This window comes from Cavia porcellus, unplaced genomic scaffold, assembly GCF_034190915.1.
Source record: "Cavia porcellus strain 051 isolate PalLab524CR breed Dunkin Hartley unplaced genomic scaffold, mCavPor4.1 scaffold_19, whole genome shotgun sequence".
In the NCBI taxonomy this organism is placed as follows: Eukaryota; Metazoa; Chordata; class Mammalia; order Rodentia; family Caviidae; genus Cavia; species Cavia porcellus.
Window position 1 is genome coordinate 1618308 of NW_026947502.1, and position 20046 is coordinate 1638353.

A 20046-nucleotide genomic window follows, 5' to 3' on the forward strand; every position below is an offset into this window, starting at 1 on the left:
TCTCTTAAGACCTCAAAAAATGCCTTGGGGCAGGGACTGTAGCTCAGGGTAGGGGCCTGAATTTAATCCCTAGCACCAAAAAGAAGAGGGCATCAAATAAATATCTGAGACGCTGGAAGTGCAAAAAGCTTTAAATGTATTTAGTGGAGGCCAGAAGCTGCGCTAGTGACAGGGAGCAAAGGCCCAAGTCCAGTCTTGAAAGAATGCACACAGCTTGATGACAGTGAGCATCAGTGAGAGCTGAAGAGGTCACTGACCTGCTCCTGACTCCACACTCCGTCGCCAAGAGGACTCGGGCAAGTTACCTCACCTCAGTCTCAGTTTCCACACTGGCCAGTGGGGCACTAGGGGCTACCCGAGTATCTGTGCAGAGGACTGATGAGTTAGAGAAATGCCCTCAGGACCATGCCTGGCAGACAGTGGGTCCTTAGGGTGGTAGCTGTTATTTTCTAAAATCAACATGCTGGCTCCACGAAGTGTCAAGCAAACACTGAACGCTAGGTCCCCCATAAGAGCCTCTTCGGAGGACTCTTCCGTCAGCTTATGGAACGCCAGAGCCCCTCGGAGATGCCTGACTCCATGAAGATCCTCATCTGTGTGCTCGCCAGGCTTTGATTCTGAGCACATGGGTAGTGATGCCAAGGACACAGTAAATACTCATAATAACTGGCCGCAGCCGAGTCACATATGCCTGCTGACCTGGAATTGGAGACCCGGCCTAAACTGCATTACTCACACTGTCAGGCTGCATCCAGACTCTCAGAGTGTTAATCCAGTCCTTTTCCTCGGACTGCTCGTTAGTAATACCTCTTCAACCTATCTGATCTGTACAGCAAGCAGGAATCACTGTGCTCATGTGAAAGAAAAGGAAACTGAGGCTCAAAGAGGTGTGGATCTCAGAGAGGTGCAGACAGGAGTAGCAGGACTGTGATCACAGTGTGAGTAGAGTGTGATTTGTGCTACAATTTTTAAAGGTTAGAAAAAGTTTTATTAGCAAGGAGTTGAGAAATGGGTAAATACGAGGGTGGTTTTTTAAACATCACATTGGTATGACTACTTCTCACTCACTTTAATTCTGGCAGATTTCTGACACTAGTAGCTATATCTGAGGCTTCTGGACAAAGTTTCTCCACCAGCTCCAAAGGACCAAAGAAAGACTTATTTTGGCCAATAAAACTCTTCTTAACTAAAAGGGAAAACAAAAGTGTTATTCATAAGAACAGGTTGCAAAGTTCCTTCAGGGGCCCCCAGTCTGCCTCCCATATGCCAGAGCTCCACGGCTGATCCTCCTGATGAGTCCCAGGGCCTGGGAACGCCAGGGTGCAAGTCAGCCCCTTCTTCCTCCAAGAACAGGGCTTCCGATACACTTGCTAAGCCCTGCTCTACTGCCCTGAAATAAAACCGGTGCCTTCCATCTCAGCTGGGAAACACATGTCCCCCTTCTCCTCCTGATGGGAACACAACGCTTCATTTCTTCAAATCATCACTGCCATCTCTCACCGAAGTGCTGCAGTAACCTAAGCGGTCTTCGAGCGCCCAACGGTGTCACCTCCCACTGTTACAACTTGTTCTGGACACAGCTGAAGTTCTTTTACAAATGCAGGTTGAATTACCCTAACTCGGAAATCCTCCAAACCCTAAAATACTAATAATCCTAATCCTAACCCTAAGGCTTTATTTTCTTCTGGTGCAAGACTTGGACCAAAACTCTCCCTTGAATCCTCCAAATACACGAAGAATAAACCCCTCACGAGCTTTAAGTACCCATGCACGATCATCTCCTCACTCTTACACCCTCCCTCTTCATGTGCCTCAGTTTCCAGAAGTACTCCTCAAGCTGAGGCAGGTCCCACTCAGGACCTTTGCAGGAGTTTTTACCCCCCTTGGAGTGCTGGCTCCTCGGCCTAGGGGTTCAGCTCACACTTCACCTCCCTGGAAAGACCCGCCCCTAGCCATTCAGCTGTTTCCTTCCTTGATTCTCTTATCATTTACCCCGCTTTGCTTCCTTGACCTTGTGGCATTCTGTAGTTATTTTGTTTCTGTGGCTACTGGCTGCCTTGTCTCCTAGAACTGCACTGTCTATGGCAGTGACCAGCCACATACGCTGTTCAGAGGGCACTTGCCCTTGGCCGGTGCTAATGAGGAACTGAAGTGACATTTGCTGAAGTGTAAAATACAATGGACTTCTAATTGTTTTTGGCACCAGGGATTGAACTCACGACCTTGTACTTGCCAGGCAGGTCCTTGTGCCACTGAGCTAAATCCTCGGCCCCAACACAGTGGACTTTTAAGTCTTGGTATCAAAAAAGAAAGTAAAACGTTGCTAATAAAGCCTAATGATAATGTGTCAGAATGATATTTTGAACACACTGTGTTCAGTAAAATGCATTACTACTAATTCCACTTTTTAAAAACTTTTTAAGTGTGGCAGTAGAAAATTAAAAGCTGTTTATGCCTTTGCACTTTTCTTTGGCAGGACTGTAGGCTCTAGAGTATGCTTCTCGCGGGCTGGGGGTCGCTCTGCACACCGCAGTCGCCCCACACCCAGAAGCCCAGGCCCACCTTTCAGCCCGTGTTTGAGGCAGTGCTCCATCACCACGAAGAACTGCTGCAAGGGGGCGTGGTCCGCATCCAGGCTGCGGCCCAGGCTCAGGGCCGACTGGAGCAGGACTTTGATGCTGAGTTTCATCATATGCATCAGATTGGTGCGCTCCTCCATCATCTGGCTTCTGGAAGCTGTAGGGCAAGCGGAAGGACACAGTGGTCAGTAGAGTGAGGGAGGTCTGCGGCACAGGGTTGGGGCGCAGGGCCAAGGAGGAGAGCTGGTCCCTAAGGTGCAGACGCGCTTGACAGCTGAGGTTTGCAGTCAGCTGTCATCTCTCCCTGCAGGCCATAGCCCTATCCCGGCTGCATAGGAAGCTCTGCCTGCCATTCCAAATACTTCTCACAGGCAGCTACATGCAGTGTCACTATGAGGGCTCTAGCAAGATTCGTTGCCATTGGCGTCTCCGTCTCCCGCTGACTGTTCCCTCTTCAGCCAATAGAAGTTCTAAGCTCAGTCCTAAATGGGGAAGGGCCGGGAGAGGGGCCTTGCTCCCCGCACCGCTATTGGGTGAATAAGTGAGGCCACGCCCACCGAGCGTGGTGGAGGTGCTGGTGCTGGGTGCGTGGGTGGCTGGAGGGAAGGGGGACGCCTGCCGGACTCCAGCCCGGAGTTCCCTCGGGTCAGTGGCACGCTCAGGCTCTGACAGTTGACGATCGAGTCCACGTAGTGGACAGTCCTGAAACTGACAAACTTTTCTTTTGGAATTAAAATTAGTAGGACTGGGGCTGGGGATTTAGCTCAGCGGCATAAGCGCCTGCCTTGCAAGCAGGTGGTCGTGAGTTCGATCCCCGGTACCGATAAAAAGACCAAAAAAAAAAAAAAAAAAAAAAACCAGTAAGACCTGAGCAGCCTCAGCCACGTTTCTCTCTTGCGGTTCTCAGGTAACAGACTCCAAAGAGTGGACGGAAACCTCGCTGGCAGCAAGGAGACAGCAGCAGATGGACAGCGAGACAGCACTGAGGGTCCCAGCGACACCGCGAGCCCGCCGTGCGGGCTTCCGGTCTCCAGCCAGGATGGGGCCCCTCTCAGGGGTCGGCGGCAGGGACCCAGGGAGCAGGGTGCCTGCCTGCCTTACTGAAGAGCAAAGGCTCTGAGGACGCTGTGTTCTCACTTTATGGAGGGAAAGCTTTGTTTTTGGGGAAAAATAAATACATTTTTAAAAAACAGGGCTTGGGAGGTTTTAGGATGAAAGCCCTAGGTTCAATTTCCAGTACCACAAAAACAAAGCAAAACAAAAACAACCCTAAGCACACCAAGGTCCCTAAGTGAGAGTGGGGCCCTGGGGATTCTCTATATGGAATTTGAATTATAGAGGGGTGACACAATTTTTCCCAAACTGAGAAAGACACAGTGAAGTAAGTTTTCCTTGAACTCCTGCCTCAGCTTTTGGACAAGTTGAACTACAGACATGTCTAGCTACATAATTTTATTTTGTTTTTTATTTACATATTTTTTTTGGTACTGGGTATCGAACTCACAACCTTGCACTTGCTAGGCAGGCGCCTAATGCTGCTGAGCTAAATCCCCAGCCCTAGCTACGTAATTTTAAATGACAGAATACTTTCTTAATGCTGGAGCACATTATGAACATGCGTACTTTGTTACTCATCCTTTAGAAGCGCTCACTCTAAAAGCAAGATGTTGGGCATATATACATATATATGGGAGTTTTTAAAATTAAGTCTTCTTGTAAATCTCTGCATAGATTATCCTTACTTCCTCTGCATGAAGACAAATTTTTTTAAAGAAAATTAAATTTTAACTTATGAGGACATGAAATCCTAGTGCAGGCCTGAGGCGCTAGGAAGAACAGTCTTCAGGAAGGGCAAGCCTGGTGTGGGAAACTGCCGAGGCAGAAACGCAGCCAGCTCCATGAAGAGACATCCAGAAAGGCACAGCAGGACTGGGGACAGTTTGTGGACAGGGGAACTTACTACTTGCCCTTTTTGTAGTTGGATTTTTAAAAAATCATTTGTATCTTCTTCCTTAAATTCCAAAAAACCGGGATAAGACAACCATGCACCACACAAGCCCTGTGGAGCCCGATCCCCAATGTGCCACTTAGTGTTTTGGTGGTGCCGGGGATAATGCCCAGCATCACATGCACATGCATGTTAGGCAGGTGCTCTGCTGCGGAGATGCACCCCCTGCCCGGAAACGGGTAGCACTTTAGAACAGCACCTGAAGCTCCCACGGCAATGCCTTTTAGAGGTGCTGCTATCAAAACGTTATCTGGCAGGTGTGCAGCTCCCACTCAGGCCCTGCTCCTGAGCTGCTCCCTCTGAGAACTTCCTGCCCTTACTACTCAGCGAGGGGAGCGGCCTGGCCCAACTGGTGGCTGCTACACCTCTCTCAGAGGTCCACGTGGCTACCACCAAGGGCCCTGCCCGGTGGGTCCTTCCCCACACCTCAGCCAGCCCGGGAATCTGAATTCCGCCCTTAGAAGCCACATTCACATTGTTCCCTCAGTGACTGGCAGCTAGTGAACACTTTCTGTAAAATGACTCATCGCACACATCCAGGTAGAATCCACAGGACATGTGATATCCGAGGCCCTCTGAAGACACAGGCGGAGGAGTGATGCTGTGACGAGGAGCATGGGCTTGGGAGGCACTGTTTGGGGTCAGCTTTTGGGCTTTATCCAAGATGACAATATGGGTACTTACCACGTGGGCGGCCAAGAAACCTGCCATGACAGAAGTCAGCCTGCTCCTGGGGCCCTCGGTGCCCCAGTCAGCCTGGGTCACAGGACACTCTGACTGCACTGGGGAGGAGGGGGCACACAAGGGCCTGACTCAGGTGTCCCCACAAGTTTCTCTGTCTTCAGTCACACAAGTCACAGAACACATGTCAAGCCAGGCACATCTGAACACACACCCACTGCTGACCTGGAAGCTGGCCTGCCCTGCCCAGGGTCACTGGGGGATGAGAAGATGCAGGCATGCTGCTCTGAACACATGGTGGCATGAGACATGGTGACTTTCCAGTGTGTGCCTCATTCTGGTGAGGGTCAGCCCACTTCATCTATCAGGGAACATTACAGTCAGCCTTGCGGGCTGAGCTACAACGTTTCAGGGAAGTGGAGAGCTCCCATCACTGGTGATGCTGGCCCTGCGGGTGCCGGACACTGGCTGTGTCCTCAGCGCGAGGCATTCACCACCTGGTTACGCACTGCAAAACTGACCCCACTCTTTAGAGCGGAGTCTCATCCTGCCACGAGGCCCTTTACTGAACTTGTTGTCGATGGAGGAACTGTGTGGTGTGGAGACAACACTCAAAAGGAAGAAACGGTCAGAGGAAACTCCTTCAGAGGGCCAGGCCCTGATCTGCAGAATTCTTAAGTGCAGTACTGCAGTACACACTAGAACCTAGGACTGCGGCGGGGCGCTGTCCCTCAGCACCGAGGACGGCACTGTGTGAAGGGCACTACCCAAAGCGTCTAGAACTGCAGAAGTCCGAGTGGGCAGTGCTGGAACAGCACTCCAGAGCCGCAGTGTGCAGGTCGTTAAACAGAGCATTAGATGGGGGAATGCCTGTATCTGACAGCGTTGTGCAATGGTGATGAACGGTTTGAGGTTACTATACCATGTTCATCCCCACTTTAGCATGTATTTCCCCTCCCTCTCCAGTACCAAGGGTTAACTTCAGGGCTTTCACACTGAGCTACTTTCCCACCCCTTTTTATTTGAAGGCAGGGTCTTTCTACTTGAATGTGGAATCTTTCTGTCTCAGCTTCCTAGAGTGCTGGAATTACAGATCCGTGTCACCATGCCTGGCAACATGTCCTCCTTCTATTTAAGAAAAATGTTAACTGTAAAACATGAGCCTTATGTTGGTGCTTCAAGGGGTATTCCAGAAGGCACTATTTAGGAAAATAGGACGTAGACGCGGAAGACGGTAACACTGTGGATCCGGGCTCCGCACAGCCCTGAGCCAATGTGTAGCTGTGTACTAATTATGTCGTTTTGAGACAAGGTCTCACCACGTAGTTTCAGGCTGGCCTTGCACTGTGGAGCCCAGGCTGGCTTTGAATTTGAAGCAATCCTCCTGCCTCAGCTTGAGTGGGAGGCTGGGGTGACAGATATGCACCTCTACGCCTGGCTAGAAAACTACTTTTTGTAGAGTGGCACAGCTGCACCATGAGGGAAGAGTCCCATGCCCCACAGTCCACACCCAACTAAGAAGTAGAGAGCACTGTGTGTGTGACGTGTGGGATGTGAGCATCTTTACGTGTGCATGGCTGTCATGTATGTGTGTGGCATGTGTATATTATGTACATGTCTGTGTGTGTTGGGAGTGTGGGTGGAGACAGGCTTTAGGGAGAGGTAAGGCTGAACATCAGGGAACTTTTTGTTGTTGTTATGTTTTGTTTTCCAAGATAAGCTCTCACTATATGGTTTAGGCTGGGCTCGAATTCACTATGTAACTTGTGGCACTGCTCCTGCTTCTGCCTCCCAAGTGCTGTGATTACAGGTGTACATCACATCCTGCTAGGAAACATTTTAAATTTTTAGAAGAGTGGAACTGTCACAGTGTCTTTATCTTGAAGAGGAGTCACACAAGAGATTGTTCTTCCTAATGCACTCCAGCCTAAAAAGGAGATTTAAATAGGGCATTGTGGCACAGGCTGGTAATTACAGCACTGGGGAGGCTGACGCAGGATTGCCTCAGGTTTGGGGCCAGCCTGAACTACATATGGAGACCTTATCTCAAGGGAAAAAGTGATTTACACTTCTGTGCCAGTGAAAGTGTCAAGGGTTTGATGCACTGGCATTCTTACCACGTCGTTTTGAAATTCATGAGCAGATTATTATTTGAACACTGTACATCATATGCAGATAGTTATTATTTGAAATATACTCCTAATACAAGAACTTCTACAAAAAGAAACTTTTTGCAGCACAGGACAGCCAAACCAAGTATTTTCACAGTCCAGCAAAAACGTAGCACACATGTGGTGAAATCAGTGTAAAATTTGTGAAATGGACTGACACATCATGCATGTACTTTGATGGAAGGAACTCCGGGAAACATAAAACCTGATTTTGTCTTCGATTACAGCAACATAAAGAAAGGCGTTGATTCAGCAGACCAGAAGTCACTACATTGCTGGTCCTTAACAGAAACATTAAAATAGCACAAAAATCATAACACAGCTAATTTGTAGTACAGCAGCTGAAACGCACATTGTCGACATGATCAATGGGGTACTTACAAGATTTTCATGTTACAGTTTGGAAAAATTATTATTGATGAACATTAACCCGTGAAGAGAAGCTACAGGCACAATTTACTAGAAAACCAATCGCTTTTTAGGACCGGTAGGAATCACAATAGCAATGTAGAGATCGTTACCAAATTTATTTGAAAACACGGGTACCGCGGTACAGCCAGAAGTCAAATGTATTATGTTTCACGCACTGTACAACTCAGCCTCCTTTGAAGGAATTCATGAGTATGAATAACTTTCTTTTAATGACATAAACTTGATTATTGTAATAACTTCATTTCTAAGAGTGTAGTGCTGCACTCGGGAGGCTGAGGCAGGGGGATCGCTGTGAGTTCCAGGTCTGCCTGCGCTACACAGCGAGACCCTGACGCAAAACAAGCCTAGTACGAATAGTATTTATTAATATTTATATTTGACCAGTAATTATCAAATTCTGCAACTAACTAGACCCGCCGTCTGCAGACTCGGTACGCGTACGTTAGTAGGAAGCCGCGGAGGGACCGGGGCGGCGCGTGCAGTCCTCGGCCCGGAAGGGCGCGAAGCGCCGGGAAGCCAGGCCCGCAGCGCGTCCCCCGCCGCCCCGGACGCGCAGGCGGACTCACCTGACCTCAGTCACGCTGAGCCTGACCCGGGCCTCCCAGGCTGAGGCAGGCGGGCGCCCCGCCGCGGCCCCCGGCCCGGCCCGCCGCCTCGCGCCTACCTGCGCGCGCCGCGCCGTCTGCTCCTCCGCCGCCGCCGTCCCCGCCGCTCAGCCCCGCGGCCGCGCGCAGCGCGCTCCCGCAGCTCGCCGTCAGGCTCCCGGTGGCCCTGCGCGCCAGCGTCAGGATGGGTGCCGACCACTCGGGCGCCGCGCGGGGCCTCGCCGCGCTCCGCAGCTCGCCCGGGCTCGGCAGCTGGCTGCGCTCGACGATCTCAAAGTCCTCGCCCGGCGCCGGCCCCGCCGGGCCGCCGTCCTCCCCGTCGGCCATGTTGGCCGCGTCACGTGCCGGGGCGGTGCGGGCGGGCGCAGGGGCGGCGCGGGCGGGCGGCTTCACGCCTGCCTCTTCGCCGGCGGTCTCCCTCCACTGCCCGCCCGCCTCTCTCCTCCCGGCGCTGCGGAGCGCGCAGAGCGGTGGGCGCCCGGGTTCCCCCAGGCGCGGGTGGGGGCTGTTGGTGCTTGCCTTTAACTGTCTCCCAGGATCTCTGCTCGCGGCCGGAGCGCTTACGGCCCTGTACCTTCGCGTGTCTAGTTGTTCCTGTGTCCCATCTAATATTGTTTACTTCGTGGTGTTTTGCACACTGGTTCGGAACCGACCTGAGCAGTAGGAGCGCACCGCGCAGTTAGCAGGAAATCGACGCAGGGCGCGGCGCAGCCTGCTGGGCCTGGGTCACGAGCGGCGAAGGCGGGGCCTGGGAGCGGGCAGCGGGCAGCGGGCAGCGGGGCGCGGGGTTCCGCGAGCCCAGGGCAACGCTCCCGACGCGGGGCTATGCAGGGCCCGCGCGGGGAGGCCGGGAGCTGGGACCTCGGGCTTCGGACCTCGGACAGGCCGGGAGTCAGTTTCTCACTCGCGGAAGGACAATTTGGGAAATCGGGTAGGCGAGTTAGGGGAGTAGAAAAATAATCAAGTAACTGTACAACAGCATGGCAGGAAAGGATCCCCCGGTGGTGGACTGCAAAGAGCAGCGCTGGATTCTGCCGTTAGTCAGATGGGGTAGCAGTGGAGCCGGACCCCCTAAGTAAGAGTGTGCGGGGAGAACCCCAGAGCAGATGCGAGCCAGAACACCGAACACACACGGCTGGTTCGGCTGGTTTTGGTGTCTTTCCTCAGTTGAAAAAGAAGAGGCTTCGGGTAGTCAGAAGCTGGCGTTTCACCGGCTGCAAAGTTGGGCACGCTGGCCCCATAAAACCAGCAGAAGTGTTTTGCTTGACTCTGAGTGTTTAAAAATCTCTAAAGGTGGTTGCAGAAATGTAGAAATCAAATGATTTCACCTAAAAATCCGGATTTCGGCCTTGTCTTGGTTCCCTGGAAGATCTGACAAGCTGTGGTCCCAGGCAGTCACTGTCCAGGGGGAGATGCTGCTGTTAAGAACAGATTATTCCGTGGTGCTGGCTAGTGCAGGGGTGGGGGCACGGTCACTCAGGGCCATCGCAGGAGGTGGGCCACGGCAACAGTAGAGCAGGGAGGGGAGTGTCGCCTGAGCTGGGTTAGGGAGTGCAGGGACATCACGGGGTTGACCCGATATGGAGAGCTGTGGGATGGGGAGTAGGGTTCTTGCAAAACTGACCTAATGTGCCAGGCTTTGCGAGGGCGAGGGCAATGAGGCATGTGGTTTAATCCTGGGTGCAGGGAGAGGGCTGCCAGTCTCTCTTCGCATTATGTTCATTTCACATCTTTTATTCATTTACTTATTTTTGAAACAGTTGTACTTAGAAGCTCCCTTTGAGGCCCAGCATCAGTCTCTTCTGCAGTTGTTGGCTGGCCAATGACTGCCTGCCTTAGGCATCAGTGGCATCCTGTGCAAGTTGAGGGGCGCTGGGGTGCTCTGGTGCAGCCTGTTTGCGTGGGGCTTCTTGCATTGGGTGCAAAATTCACGGCTCACTGCCCATAGGATTTGCATTATGGACTGGCCATGCAGGGAGGACTGGCTTATCGTGGGGTGATGTAATGTGGGTCAGCGAGGAGTGAACTTTGAGTAGAGGTCCATTTTATTACTCATTAACTCCTTGGTGGATATTTTCACATTCCTCAGACTTCTCTAAATGACCTACTGAATGCAGAGACTTGAGTAAATGTCTTCAAATAATCAGCGCCCTCCCTGTCTTGAGTTTGGAGCTTCAGCTCTAGTTTTGGTTACAGCTCAGTGGGATGTGAATGCCCTGCTGAGACAGGACAAAATCCGACAGTTGCTTATGAAAATATTTTGTTTTATTGGTACCGGGAATCGAACTCACCACCGTGTATTTGCAAGGGAGGTGCTTATGCCACTGAGCTAAATCCCCAATTCCCGAAAATAATCTTGTATTTAGTCAAGAAGTTAACCTGAGAATTTTTGTAATGTGTCCCTAATAGGAAGAGCTGCCCATATAGTGGCTGAATGATGACACTTTCTTTCTTGGCACTTGGCAGAAGCCAGAGAATAACAGAACGTAAATATATGAATATATTTCCGGGCCGGAGACCTGACCCAGGGGCTTGTGCATGCTAAGCAAGCACTGTACCAATGAGCTGTGTTCACTGGGGATTTAGCACAGTGGCCTAAGCACCTGCCTGGCAAGCACAAAGCCCTGCATTTGATCCCTGGTACAAAACAAGAAACAAAAAACAAACAAAACCCCATAAGACTCCATGAGCTTCCATGTTTTCAGCCCAGAAAGATTTTTTCTCTTGCTATGCTGGTGACTGAACCCCAGGCCTTCCCATGACGCTGCCTGTGCAGTGCTTTTTTATTTTGACACAGGATCTTACTAAGTCACCCAGGTGAAACTGAAACTTGAGGTCCTCCTGCCTCATTCTCCTTCTGGGATTGCAGGTGTGCAATACTTAAAATCTGGGCTAATTTGTTAAGAAAGATTCTGTCTCGGTCTGTATCTTTCTACCAAGATTAAACTCGGGGCCTTGCACGTGTACATATTCATGACCTATGAGCCACATCTCCAGCCCAATCTCTTTTAATATGGTGTCCTTGGATTTTTAGTGTATTTGAAATAGTCACATACCCACTATTTGGTTCTGCTGCGGTCTGCATGGCCCTGGAATTTCCTGGTGTGAGGACCTGAAGGGTGGTGAGAGGGTGAAGAAATGAAGAGGAGACACAGAAAGCTGGGGTCAGTGGGACAGGAAGGAGCTGCTCACCCAGTGCAGTGTGCGTATTTATACATCCGGCAGTTAGTATCACATGACAGCCGCTGCCTGACGGCCTTCGAGTTAACCCAAGGGCTTGCAGTTCTCTGGATGGGAGCCGCTTGTTCACGCAGCTCCCCTTGGGCGCTCTTCGTTGAACTCTAGGTTCAGCCGTCCCCGACACAGTCCCTTTCCTTTTTCTGCTGGTGGAAACTTGCTTTTGTTAGTAGGTTTCTCCCTGAGGTGAGACACCCACATTTGTGACCTTCTTAGTAGCCAGGAATATTCTGACCAATGAACTGGAGCTCACGTTGGGACTTCTGGGATGTCTTTTGCATTTGTCCAGAGATAGGAAAATGGAGCTGATGATTCATGTCCTCTCTTGACTCTTGCCTTGAATGTAGGTGTGATGCCAGGAACTTTTAACAACATAACCATTATGTTGTTATAAGGCAGCAAGCATGCAGGATGCTCATGGGGAATAAACCTGCCTGAGCCATAGTAAATCTCTTCCTTGCAGTTGAAAGTATTCCTAAGTGCTGTATCAAGTGAGGCTGAACTTTGTGTGCCTGTTGGATGTAACGACTCCCTATGTGACAGCCAGGCTGCTTTCTACAGAAGGAGCAGTAGGGGAGGGGCTACCTGACAGCAGCACCCCTCCCCACACCGTGCAGGCCGGATGGAACGCTTATTGCATTTTGAAGTAAAGAATGATGCTCCTCATCATGTTCACAACAGGGCCATAATTTGTGTCCCCATGCTGGGCAGCTTTGAACCACCAGGTGGCACGGGACAGTCCTGTCGGGTGGTACAAGCTGCCTGACAGGACAGTTGTGTGTGGACCACTTATGGCTCGAGCAGGTGGGAACTTGTTAACTCCGCACTATTTTTATGGTGGAAAGTTCAAGGTGACTCTTTTCTAGGGTAAGTGGCTCCTCCAAGTCATTTCCTGAATCAATGTTTCTAAGTTTTTAAGTTAAATTTGACTCGATTTGATTGTTGTTACAGCCTCACATGCTAGGCCAGCATTCTCGCACTGAGCCTCACCTCCAGCCCTGCTCTCTGGTCTTTTTATTCCTTTATCATGACCAGAGTTTCTCACTTCAGGCTGTGTTTTGTACATTTTTCTCATTGCAGCACACCCAGCACATGACAGTAGCTGTGGGTTAACGCAGTGTTGTAAGTGGGTGCAGGCTGCTTCAGCTAGGATGACACTGGGGGAGGCAGCTTGCTCTGACTTTTCCCGGCCCCCTAACTAAGGGCATAATTGCACAGCTAGTGGGGTGGTGGCCACAGAATCAGAAAGCCCTACTCTGCAGACTGAAGGCTTGCCTACTTCCAAGTGAAGAGTATCAGTGAGTTTAAATTTACACCAACAGAAAGACAGACGCGACTGTGACATGGAAACATTCTGCTGCCACCTAGTGGTGTGAAATGGAGTTTCCACCCATCGTCCCTCTCCACAGCCCCTCTGTTGCCCCGCTCATTTATCGGTATCCACGTTTCAGCCCATCCGTATCGGTCCTTACATCCTTGCGGCCGTCCTGGCCAGCAGGGCCCTCTGTGCTGTGGCCCTGCCAGCTCCCTGACCCCATTTCCTGCTATCCCATAGCAAGTGGGTTTCTTTAGGCTCACGCGGTAGCTTCCTTTTCCTTAACCCACAGGTTTATGCTTTGGGTACGCTTTCCTCTTTCCCCTCTTAGCAGACTGGCTCCTGTCACCATTCCTAATCAGGCTCAGCTCAATCTCCGGGCAGACTCTTCCCGATCATCCTAAAACACGCAGTCCCCTGCGGCTCCAGGCCCTCTCTGCGGCTTTGTGCGGTCTCTTCCCCGCCTAGTGCTTCTCCCTTCCGCCGTTTTCCCGGGTGATCTTGTCTGCCTCGGCTCAGCAGATGCAGCGCAGCGGAGCTTGTCTGCGGGACCTGGCACTGGGGCAAACTCCTCCGAGCTCGGTGGGGGCGCGCTCCCCTTTCCCCACCCACCAGCCCAGCCGAGCCGAGGGCTGGGGACCCCTCCACACGTGTGTGTGGGGGTGTGGCCCTGTACTCGGGCGGGGTTTGTGCTGCCCGAGAACGCTCACCCGGAGAAGGCGGAAGGCACTCCGGAGCCTTCCCGCTCCTCTTCCTCCTCCCCCAGAGTGCTGGAACTGCAGGAGGGGGGGGGGGGATGACTCGGCAGCTTTAAATCTTGTTTTAATTACTTTTCTCATTGCTGAAACGAAATACTCAGCACCCAAAGTTAAAAGAGGAAAAGTTTGTCGGGCTCAGTTTGTAGAGGTTTCAGTCCGTGGTCAGCTGGCTCCAAGACCGGGCGGCAGGCAGCGGGATCACGGAGGAGAAACTGCCCAGGGCAGGCGGGCAGGCAGAGGCAGGCTGCAGTGGAGCAGCAAGCGGTGGCAGCAGCCCTCTTCCTGTCCCTTGTGTCCCACCCAGGATCCTGGCTTCTAGGGCGGGTGACACTTCCTAGGGTGGGCACTCGCAATCCCAGCATCACCCTAGATGCAGTCACCCCTGAACCCCCTCCCCCCCATGACTGCATGAAGCTTTGGGGGACATCTAGACACAGATGCACCAAATCTTACCGAAACTTTTCCTGAATAGTTTTTTTTTTTTTTTTAGTGCCGGAAATCGAACTCACGACCTTGTGTTTGCCAAGCAGGCACTTACTGCTCCTGAGCGGTTCCTTTCCTGAATAGCTTAAAAAATTGTATAATTTTTCTTAATAATGTGGTAGATCACATTAGTAAATTTTCTGATTTTGAAAAATTCTTGCACTCCTAAGTTTTTTTAATGTAAATATATATTAACTTATAGGATGTGACAGTTCATTTAAAAATTAAATCATGCTGTCTTGCTACGTAGAAGACCCAAAAAATTCCACCAAGAGACTCCTAGAATTAATAATCAAAGTCAGTAGTGTAGGAGGATACAAATTCAACACACAAAAATCAGTAGTGTTCTTGTATACCAATAATAAGCTCACTGAGAAAGAAATTAGGAAATCACTAGTATTCACAATAACACCAAGAATAATAAAAATACTTAGGAATTAACCTAACCAGAAAGTGAAAGACCTCTCCAATGACAGAGGAGATTGAGGAGAACATCAGAAAATGGAAAGATGTCCTTTGTTCCTGGGTAGGCAGAGCCAACATTATCAAAATGGCCAGACTTCCAAAACTGAAGCTCAAACTGAAAGCACTCCTAATCAAAATACAAATAGCATCCCTCTCACAGCTAGAGGAAAGAATTCTAAAGTTCACATGGAACCAGAGAAGACCTAGAGTAGCAAACGTGATTCTGGGCAACAAGAGCAAAGCAGGACGCATCCCAGCCCCAGACCTTGAGACATACTAAAAATCTACAGTGATGAAAGCAGCATGGTAGCTGGGTATGGTGGTTTTAACATCTTCATTCCAGCACTTGGGAGGCTGAGGCAGGACGACTGCTGAGAGTTCGAGGCTAGCCTGAGCTACATAGTGAGTTCAAGGCATAGAACTGCATGGCAAGACCCTGTCTTCAAACCAAACCAAACCAAGAAACACTACAGGCAATTCAGCTACCTGATGTTTGACAAAGGGGCTAAGAAAATTTGCTGGAAAAAAGACAGTCTCTTTAATAAATAGTGCTGGAAAGGCGGGCTATCCACATGCAGGAGAGTGAATCTAGACCCACATCTGTTACCAAAATGTAAAATAAAAATGGATCAAAGACCTGAACATTAAAACAGAATTTAATCTGTTGGAAGATAAAATAGGTAAAAATCTTGAAGACAAAGGTATGGGCAAGGATTTTCTGAACAGAGCCCCAACTATTCAAGAAAAATATCAAGAATCAACAAAGGGAATCATATCAAATTAAAAAGCTTCTACTCAACAAAGAAAATGACCAACAGAGTGTAGAGACAACCTACAGAACGGGGAAAGTTTTTCCAGCTACACATCAGAAGACTAATGTCTAGATTACATGGAGAACTGGAAAAGAAATTAGCTTCCTCAAAATAAAAGGCTCCATCAAAAAACAGGCGACTGAAATGAGCAGACCGTCCTCAGAAGGGGCACAGTGGCCGATAACACCCGGTGTGCGGCTCGCTGGCCGCCGGAGGACTGCAAGCCAGGACAACACTGAGAGGCCGTCTCACCCCAGAATGCGAGCTGGTCAGTAACAAGTCAGGTAACAGCGAATGCCGGTCTGGCTGCGAAGGAGTGTGCGTTAGTACGGCCGCGACGGAAATCAGTATGACGGGCCTCAGAAACCAAAACGGACATTTCGCTTGCCAGCCATTGCCCTTTCAGGAGTCTTCCTGGGAGAGCTAGGGACATCGTATCACAGTGACGTGTGCACGTTTATAGCAGCACAGTTCGCGATAGCTAAACCTTGGAAGCAGCCTGAACGCCAGTCAGCAAATAAATGGATAAAGAGCCTGTGGCATTTATACAAGACAGAATGCTTCTCTGCAGTGTGGAAGGATGGGCTTGTAGGAAAATAGATGCACTGATTGAGGAATGGATAAAAAAGATGTGGTCTTTGTATATGATGGAGTACTAAGCCACAAAGAAGGATAAACTGGAGACTTTTGTAGGCAACTTGAGACCACACTCATTAGTGAAATAAATAAGATACACTTACATAAAATCATGCTGTCTCAGTGTGAAAGATGAAAGAAACAACATGTATATGTATATAAAATAGTTAAAGCTATACTACTGATATCTCTGAGGTGACTGAAGAGAAAGATCTGGGCTGGTATTGTTCAGACACTTGAATGCAGATGTCTTGAGCTCCGGGTGAATGATTTGGGGATGACAGTGCACAATGTATGTACCACTGTTGCCCCGGTTGACCTGTTTTGAAATTTAGGTTTAGTGTTTTTTCTCCTTGAAATAAAATGGATTTGGGAAAAAAAGAAAAAGAAAATAGATGTGCCTTGAGACCATAATACCATCACTATCACCATCGTTGTCATTATTAGACATAATAATAATAATGAGACACAAAGAGTTGTAGCCTTTCTCTGATATGAGAAATCCGAAACATACATACCTTAAAGAGCAGAATGAAAGATGACAGGAAACAGGGCAGTAAGCCTTTTGCCGCTGGGATGGAGAGAGGGGTAGGCGGGAAGGGGTGGGGGATTAAAAGAGACTAAGTCGGCTTTGCCGCACCCCAGCTCCCGTCAGGAGGCGCTCACTGTGTATCACAGACAGATAAGATGCCAGCCCCACTTTTGCTACGAGGGGTTGTGCATTAATACCCTTGGAATAAAACATCTCATCATTTCTACATGTTATTAGCATAAAGGTCATGAATGAAATATTTTATCTTTGTTTTGTGCTGAGTTTTGAAATCTGGTGTATGTTTTGTGACAAAAGCACTTCTCAAATCAGGCACTAGATTTTCATGAGAAGCACATGATTTATATTTAAATTTCATAAAATTCACAGTTGTGAGGGAGGGTCCACACACCTGCATTGTTCAGGTTCACGTGAAATGTTCTGACAGGTTCATCTGTAAACCAGACACTTATAATTCCATTTAAGTGACATCCTGGAAAAGGCAAAATGATGGACAGAGAACCGATCCATGCTGGCCAGAGCTGAGGTGGGAAAGTGTAGAAAAGAGGACTGAGAGGGAAATTTTGGGGGTGAGAGAACAGTGCAACTCTGAATGATTCTGTGCAGCATTTATCTAACCGCACAGAACTGCTCCGAGGAGTGATCTAAGGAGCTAGAGGCTGCCGGAAGCTTCCCAGCCTCGGGAGTCTGCAGTTATGTGAAATTAAAATCAAACAGCAGACCAGGTTCCGTGGTGTGGCCAAGATTCAAGGGCTCAGGAACACAGGGCCAGGGGGCCGAAGGAGTGTGGGGCGGGCCAGGGCCGTCTCCCTGGAGGCTGGGGACCCCACACCTGCCAGGGCGCCTGCTCCTGGGGCCTGGAGTCCGGGTCTGATTCCCCAGCACAACCAAAGCAACCAGCGCAGAGCCAGGCCTTTTGTTTTGGTCTGATCCTGGGTGGGGAATTTCTTTTTTTTTTTTTTTTTATTTTATTTATTAAGGAGAAAAAGAAAAAAAAAAGCAGAAATAGGGTACAAGTTATACAGAATTTCAGAAAAAATAAACAATAGGAAATCACTAGTTAATAGATTACATACTGTTATCTTAGAGGGGAATTTATTTCGATTTAAAAAATTATTGATCTGTTCAAATTATCTTTCTTGTGAACTTTTGGCACAAATTTTGTCCACGGATTCCTTCTATTTTATTTAAATTTAAAATCATTGATATCTTGGGGCTGGGGATGTAGCTCAGTGGCACAGTGCCTGCCTGGTAAGCGCAAGGTTCTGAGTTCAATTCCTGATGCCAAAAAAAGGGAAAACATCATTGGCATTTTATATTTATGATTATCTGTGATTTTACTCATCTTTTATTATATTGCTCAGGCCTTTGGATTTTGGTCTGTTTTTATCTTAACCACCTGAGTTAAATGCTTATCTCATTTAACTTTATCATTTTTTATTTCCTGATAAGTGCATTTAGTGGTAAACATTTCCCTTGAAGTACTGTTAGTTGACTTTCACAAAATTCACACCTGTGTTTGTTTCACGTACTTTGTAATTTGCTTTTCTACTCAGTTGTTTATAAATACATTATTTACTTTTTCCCCCAGATCCAGGGTTGAATCCAGGGCCTTTGCACTGAGGTACATCCTCAGCCCTCTTTATTTTATTTTTTAAAAATTAAATTAAATTGTAATTTTGTTTTATTTTGAGTCTGGGTCTCACTGTGTAGCCCAAGTTGGCCTTGAACTCATGACATCTTACTGCCTCAGCCTCCCAAGTGCTGGAATTATAAACGTCCATCACTGTGCCTGGCTTATTACTTACTTTCAATAATATTTTTTCCATTTCCTTTTTTCCCTCCCCTTTTCCTTCTGTCTCTCTCTTATGCTTTTCTCTTCCTTTTCACTATGGTTAAAGAATATAGATTTTACATTTTTTAAAAAAATTATTTTGAAGGTAGTGAAATACAACAGAACAAGACAGAACAAAGCCAACTGAGACCGTGTAGTGAAATCAATACAGAACTTCCCAGCAGGTTACCCGGGTGACAACAATAGGTACCACAGTATATCTCGTTATCTTTGCAATAGTTGTTCTTTCAATCAGTTATAGTAAAATCATATGAAATACGGAAATACAGAACATTATAGAACTTATCAAAGCAGAATATTAAATAGAGCAATACAATTAGTCAGAACAAAGCAAAACAGTGATAACAATATTTGCCTTCCAAGAGCTGGCAGATGGAGATCCCCATATTTGCTGTACTGCATACGGTCAGCCTCCCGAGAGATGCTCGGACCTTGGCTCCCATTTGCTAACGGGGGTGGGTGGATGAGATGCTTGCTTCTCAGCCTGCGTGCTGGTTGGCTCACGGCTGCCTATCAGGGAGCCCAGCACCCTAAGCTGTAGCATGCCAAGGATCTCAGGAGATGCGGGCTGGTTCTCTCCCTGGGGCGGCCACCAAGAATATAGATTTTTTTGGAATTATTAAAAAAAGGTGCAATATGTTTAATTCTTTTTTTTATTGTTTGCTTTTCGTCTTTTTGAGTCAGGGCCTCACTATGTAGTCCAGCCTGGCTTGGAACCAACAGTGATCCTTTGGCCTCAAGCTCCTGAGGGCTGGGATTCCATGGGCTACCACACCCAGCTCCCATTTAATTCTCATAAATGGTTTGAGTGCGGGTAAAGAACGTGGCCCACTGTTGGCTGTGGAATATATCCACTGTGCAGGCCTTTGGGCCTGTTTGGCTTGGTGTTTGATTTCCAAGCGAGGGTGTTAGGGTGATTGACATGGCTCCTGCCTCCTGCGTTTCCTTCTGAGGAGCTATGCTGGGCTTACTGGCTCTTTTCTCTTGAAAAAAGAACCTCTGGCTCCCATTTGCTAACGGCGATGGGTGAAATTAAAATCAAACAGCAGACCAGGTTCCGTGGTGTGGCCAAGATTCAAGGGCTCAGGAACACAGGGCCAGTACAACACTGTGGCCCCCTGCACTCACACTCTTGCTGAGGGACACACGTGTCCACGCAGATGTGCATGCATTTTCTAGGTGGACGAATGTCTTGCAGCTCTCTGGGTGTAGCCAGTCCCTGCTCAGTCTCACCTTGTGTTTGTTTTTTTTTTTTTTTTTTTTTTTTTTTTTGAGATAGGGTTTCACTATGCAGTTCAGGCTGGCTTTGAACTCACTTTGCAGTCCAGAATGGCATTGAATTTACAGCAATCCTCCTGCCTCAACCTCCCTAGTTCTGGGATTACAGGCGTGCACCACCACGCCCAGCCTAAAGTAAAATCCTGTGTTTATTTTCACTAAGGTTTTCATAAATGGAAGA

General features: G+C 48.8%; 1 protein-coding gene across 3 annotated transcripts in view; it reads right to left on the reverse strand.

Annotated features, from left to right (window-relative positions):
* Rufy1 (RUN and FYVE domain containing 1) overlaps positions 1-9152 on the reverse strand; it is a 33507-nt gene extending 24355 nt beyond the window's left edge. The window contains exons 1-3 of one of the 3 annotated variants that reach the window (XM_003461657.4): positions 8536-9147; positions 2563-2736; positions 1069-1186 (exon numbers count right to left, since the gene is read on the reverse strand). In XM_003461657.4, the coding sequence (XP_003461705.1) occupies positions 1069-1186; positions 2563-2736; positions 8536-8803 (560 nt within the window). In that variant the 5' untranslated portion in view covers positions 8804-9147. Of the gene's footprint in view, positions 1-1068; positions 1187-2562; positions 2737-8437 lie in introns of all 3 variants that reach the window. The other 2 variants (XM_004999772.4, XM_063230476.1) reach the window with 2 other exon arrangements.
* Positions 9153-20046: the final 10894 nt, after the last annotated feature.